This window comes from Montipora capricornis, unplaced genomic scaffold (assembly GCF_036669925.1).
Source record: "Montipora capricornis isolate CH-2021 unplaced genomic scaffold, ASM3666992v2 scaffold_310, whole genome shotgun sequence".
Classification (NCBI taxonomy): Eukaryota; Metazoa; Cnidaria; class Anthozoa; order Scleractinia; family Acroporidae; genus Montipora; species Montipora capricornis.
The window spans coordinates 20,001-26,102 of NW_027180050.1; the positions used below are offsets into that span (position 1 = coordinate 20,001).

The following is a 6,102-nucleotide window of genomic DNA, read 5'->3' on the forward strand; positions in this document are numbered from 1 at the left end:
CCCAAAATCGACGACTGGAAGAGAGTCTTGCTAGAGCCGAAAATAGAATCGCGCAGTTGAGTTTGATGGCAAGTAACGGAAATTCTTCTCAGGGAGCCATTGTGACGCCTGGAGTGTCAAAAAAAATCTTAGAGTGTCTCAGCCGAGAAAATACAAGGCTTAAAGGGGTCATACGGCAAATGACGGCCAGAGCTTCGGGGGACGCGATCGATTTGGCAACAGAAAATTGCGATCTACACGACGTCATCATGAAATTAAGGGATGATAGAGATGGAAAAAGGCAGAAGATACAGGAACTCGAGAAAATATTGCATAATATTCAAGACGAAAATGTAGATGGTTTAAAGCATCAAAATGTGCGTTTGGTGCACGAAGTCACAGAGCTATCGAGAAAGCTGGACGTCAAGCAAGTATTTTGCGAAACCATCGTCACCGAAAACGAGACTCTAAAAAGAACAATGCAATCGTCAGAGGGCGAAAAGATGGTCTACGTGCGCGAGGTAAAGTCAGTAATCGGGAAATCTCTGGCAGCGCGAGAGGTCATGAGTCAAGTTTGGGACGAAGAGGGCAACGGTTCTAACGAAGAAAGCGACAATGATGACTTGGAAGAAAATAGCAAAACACTTGGAGGTGAAGATGTGGAAAAACGGATAGGGAAAGAGAAAGGTTTGCGAATGGAAAGCGATACTGCCGGGTTACACCAACAGGTCCAAGACTTGCAAAGACGTGTTGAACACCAACACGATCTCGAAGCTGAAAAAGTGAATACGCTGACGGCGGAAATCGAACAAGCTAAACAAGAGAGAAACGCCCTGCAACAAGAAAAAGAACAGCTACAAGAGCAGACAAATCAGATCGAACAAATTATCAGGGACCGTGACGCGGAGGTAAAAAATCTCAAAGGAGAAGTGAATGGTTTGCGTACGAGCCTTTCCAAAGCTATTAATGCGGGTGAGGTCTTACAGAAAGAATTGGATGAATCGCGAGATGAAAATAAGTTAATGCAAGAAGCTCTCATAACTTACGAGAGGGATTTTAAAAGAGAATGCGACGAAAAAAGAGATACCATGCATCAACTACAAGAAATGAAGGCAAGACTACAACACGAAATGGACAAACATGCAGAACTGAACGAGCGATACAGAGAATTGATGCGACGAGTATCGTCTTCGCTCGGCGCTTGTCGAGCTCGAGTATGTCCCAACGAGACTTCCCTACCGGATACACCCCAGCCCCCGAGGCGTTCGGTTCGACCAGTTAACGAATTGAAATGCCCCGTTTGCCACCGAATGTTTCCTCATTATTTGTTAGAGGATCACATGAGAGATTGCTCTGACGAATAAAATACGAGTTTTTTGAATGTAATCTAGAACTATGATACATTAAATGTCTACTCGATCATTCATGATGTCTTTATATGTAAAAGTAGAGATGACAGTTTTTGATTGGTTCGTTTTGGTCGGGGTTATCTTAAGCCTCGTAACGGATCCCTGTATGACACTCGAACCAATAGAAAGGATATATAGAGAGATCGAAGAAGGTGCAGTCAAACTCCAGTGTTTCATTAGCAATCCTTCACCAAACGAAGAACAGAGCAATTCGTCGGCCCGAAGCATTGTTAAAATTACGGGGTTCGTATCCAGTCTCTCTTTCGGTGTACACGGCATTGCATTAGAGACAAAAATGCAACCTGGTGATAGGCGCGCACGTTGCAACTCGACGGTGAAAGTTATTCACTTGCCGATCAGCACCCTGAACAAGTTTATCCAAGAGACATTTCAAGAACGTGTGACTGCACTGATATGTACAGTAAGGGGCGAGAATATGGTTTCCGGGATAGCGACATTCGAGTTTTATTTGGATGACATGTTCTTGCAGAGAAAACAAAGAAAGTATTCTAATGGTACGGTTAGCAGTGCTATCCATAGTAAATTCGAGGGTCGATACTGGCGGTGTAAGGCCAGAGTGTGGATGAATTCTAGAAATGGATCACTGAACTCGCGTCGTTCCTGGACACTTTCCGCAGCTCTTGGTACTAAACCGCCCAAAAAGCGATCATGCGAGGACAAGGGCGATTTTTCGAGTACCACCCCAGTCTATGGGGTGACTCGAGTAACGCGCACTGTCACGGCCACGTTTACAACCACAGAAGTAGCAAAAAACTGTCTTGAGCAAAAAAATCGCTCTATTGTGATACACTATAGCCATTCTTCTGTATACGTTCGCCGATGGTATGCAAAAACGATGGTTGTTGGACTCGGTCTCCTCGCCGTGCGATTGGCGATTGACAATCTATCTAGTCGAGGGTAGTGATTAAAATAAAAAACAGGTCGAATTGATTATCGTTTGCGATTTTATTGACTGTTTTGTACAATTGAACGACCAGAGACTATTAAAGAGATATTTCGATGGATTATTTTACAATCATTTTATTCCACTCGTATATACAATGCTAACAAACATTCTTTATATCTCGTGGGTCGTGATTGCGATAGCTTGGGTGAGAACCCAGTCGTTGAAATGCGAAGAACATTCGTGTGCAGGTCACATGAAGGACTTTTTGACTATCGATGGTAGCACTGCCACGACCACAACCATCTGGATAGCTCCAGACGACGTGTTCATTTCTCGTGTACCGAATCGAAATGCCATCTCGTGTCCGACAAGTAATCTCAGGGCTGTCGTCAATCGCGCGCTTAAGTTGACGTTGCGTCAAGTTACACTTCGCCCGTTTTGTCTCGAGGGGCTCGTGCTTCTCAAAACACCTCTCTCGGTGCTAATCGATACAGAAGAGCCCACGTACTGTGCGTTGCTTTTTTCGTCAACCGACAAACTTCAAGTGCGGGATATCATCTTTGACAACGGGGAATGCATCAATACGACTAGATCTACTACATCTAGTCCCATAGCCGACTACCACGCTGCCATCGTATTGAGACCTCGTTCGTCGCGCCTCGATTCTGATACGAGAATGCTAAACTTGACGTTCGCGACAAGAACTCCATCTGTTGCCGTACTCTTGTCGCCACCGACGTGGGATAAAACGTTAGAGTTAAACGATCCGTCGTTTACGGGTTTTCGCGGAAGCACAGAGAAAACACACTTCGTTGCTTTGTTGGTAACAGGTTTAATGACGCTCACCGATTTTCACAACGTACCGACAATCGTCTTACCAGACCCAGTTGCCGGAGTATCTCAATCTAAAGAGATCGTTTCGACAGTCAACCTTTGGCGATACTTAGATGCTCGAGTCTTGACGAGATTGCGTCGAGCAAGCTACGACCAAGAACCGACCGCGTATACTTGTCCGTCGACGCAATGTCCAGATGCGCACTCTACAACCTTAATTGCTCTCGCCTTTAGTTTAGTCGCACTTCTGACAATCTGTATTATCGTCTTACTCGTTCACTCGTGCCGTTCTGTGGAAGCACAAGATCTTGCTCCTTATCGCATACAGGATCATCATACAGAGCCAACATCGTGAGCCATTTTTTTTTTGTAAGTCAAATTCGAAAGGCCAATCGCGACATTGGTCTTTTTGTAATTTACGATCTAATTTGCAAGCTTCTTCAATAAATAACTTCAATACACGTACACCCCTCTTTTCGCGCATCATCATTCCATCTGCCATCTGCCACCAATTGATTTTCCCAGAACCTACAACCCCTGTCATGATCCAACAATTTCCAACGGTCACGTGAATGATACTACCGTTTTCGACCATGGTCTCGATGGCACCCGCCCTAATGACCTCCTCTTTGTCTATCCTTCTACGTTTTGTGCTTGGAGTGTGGCAATACCTATGGTGACGGTCTGGGTGAACGCAAGCCTTGACTAGATCGCTGGTTTCCGAGTCATATACTTCCTTCAGGTAATCGAAAAAATAAAGATATAAAGTGTACAGATTCTGGAGACGTATTTCGATTGCCGAACACGAGGCTTTGAATTTTATCTTATCCTCGGAATTTCTCGATTCTGGTGTCACCCTCTCGTGCAAATCAATAAAAAACGACGAATTCCAGGCGGGATTGCGTTCTAAGATATGACAGAGTACGCACACTTTATCATCAAACCTCTCACAAGTAGATACTTTGTTTAGCATATCCCAGTCCGTTGGTGTATCAAGAAATAATGTCAGAGCGTAAACGATACAGATTCCAAGACCGTACACATCATCAACTGGACCCAACATCAACCCTTCGGGAAAATCATACGACTCGTTTGCCACTAAGGCAATGACGGCCATTGGATCACGAAAACCAGAAATGTTGTACGCAAAGTCGAGCGTCGCTTCTTTCGAGTCCGGTGTTGGCATGTGAAATTGGTCAGACACCACACCAGTCCTAGGATCGACCCAAAAGTCTCGTTTGTCAGGGTGCCGAGTCCATTTCTTTTCATCTCGCAAAACGACACTCCTTCCGAAATCGATTAATCTGGCCTTCGGCCGCCCACGATCATCGATCTTTACGCATATGTTGGAAGGGTGGATGTCGCCGTGTAAGATTCCAAGGTTGTGCAAGTATTTCAACGCCGATAATAACGGAATAAATAACACCTCGATCGGATCAAAAAGCAACCGACATCGAAACCACGTCAACAAATCTTTTCCGGCATCCTCAAACGTCATTTCCGTTACAAACTTTAGCCGCTTTTCATCGTCGTGTGATACAGATATCTTTTTTAATAACGGGACGCAAACTTGGTCCAGCACTCGAGTCACGCGATGGTACGCAATATATTCTCTGTTGATATTAGGACACTGATCTCTGGTAGGTATCTTGACTGCACAACCATCTGCAAGTTTTACAACACCGTAACTCCCTTTCAGTTGATTCATTTTCATAAAATCTGAGCAACAAATGAATAGAAGCCGCGCAACTTAATATATTCTTTCGTTTTTTCTCGCATAAAATGGAAACGAAACAATCTGACACATTCAACCGTATTTTTTTTTCGATCTTTATTTTCGCTTTACAGTATAAATACAAATAACATCATCGGATTCTCTATTTCATCTCCTTACACGATATCGTACCTAGTCAATGCATCGAGCCACTTGCGCTTTTGTAAAGGAAAATCGAAAACCCACTGACAATAGTCTGTACTTTGTAATTTTTTATCTAACGCGGTAACTGTTATAATAAATGACATCATGACCCTTTTACCCCTCTCTTTGCCCATTTTTAATCCATTTGCTGTGTACCACCACTCTACTCGACCTGAACTCACGACTCCCGTCATTATCCAACAATGCCCAACCATTACATGAACAACCTTGCCATCGTGGACCGAGGTACTGATGCGTCCTTCCTCGTCGGTTGTGTCGTCAAATCTTCCACGCTTCCTCCTGTCTCCTCCGTGGCAATATCGACGACAACGATCAGGATGAACACAAGCTTTGACGAGTTGGCTAGTGTTTAAATCGTATACTTCTTTCAAATGGTCAAAGAATCCTGAATATACTGTAGTCAAAGTTCGAAGACGTTTTTCAATCTTACGAAGCAATGGATCTGAAAGACTCGTCGAGAATGACTTTAGTTTCTGATCTAAATCGACAAGAAAGGACGAATCCCAAGCGGGATTGTGCTTGAGGATGCTACAGAGTATACATAATTTGTACTTAAAGGTAGCTCCGGAAAACAACTCGTTTAGTATTCCAGATTCGTCTAATAAATCAAAGAATAACGTTAGAATACGAACGACACACATCCCTAGACCGTATATGTCATCAGCAGGACCCAAAGTCACGCCTGTAGGATATTTTTTCGATTCGTTTGCCACTAGAACCAAAACACTCATTGGATCGCGATAATCGGAGACGTTGTACATGTAATCTGTGGTCGCTTCCTCTGAAGTCAGCGAAGGCGAATGGAATTGGTTGCTTACGATTCCAGTTATGGGATCCACCCATAATTTTTCGTCGAGAGGATGACGTTTCCACTGAACACTGTCCCGAACAACGACACTCCTTCCGAAATCGATTAACTTAGCCGTTAATTCTCCATCTTTATTTAGACTCACGCATATGTTACCAAGGTGGATATCACCGTGCAAGATCCCGAACTCGTGTAATTCATCTATGGTCGGCAACAACGTTTTCAG

The 6,102-nt window shown here is 43.9% G+C and overlaps 1 protein-coding gene across 1 annotated transcript in view; it reads left to right on the forward strand.

The window, feature by feature from the left end:
- Nucleotides 1-1,343, forward strand: part of LOC138035200 (hyaluronan mediated motility receptor-like) — a 1,518-nt gene extending 175 nt beyond the window's left edge. The window contains exon 1 of the mRNA XM_068882020.1: nucleotides 1-1,343. This exon is cut by the window's left edge and continues 175 nt beyond it. Within this exon, the coding sequence (XP_068738121.1) occupies nucleotides 1-1,343 (1,343 nt within the window).
- Nucleotides 1,344-6,102: the final 4,759 nt, after the last annotated feature.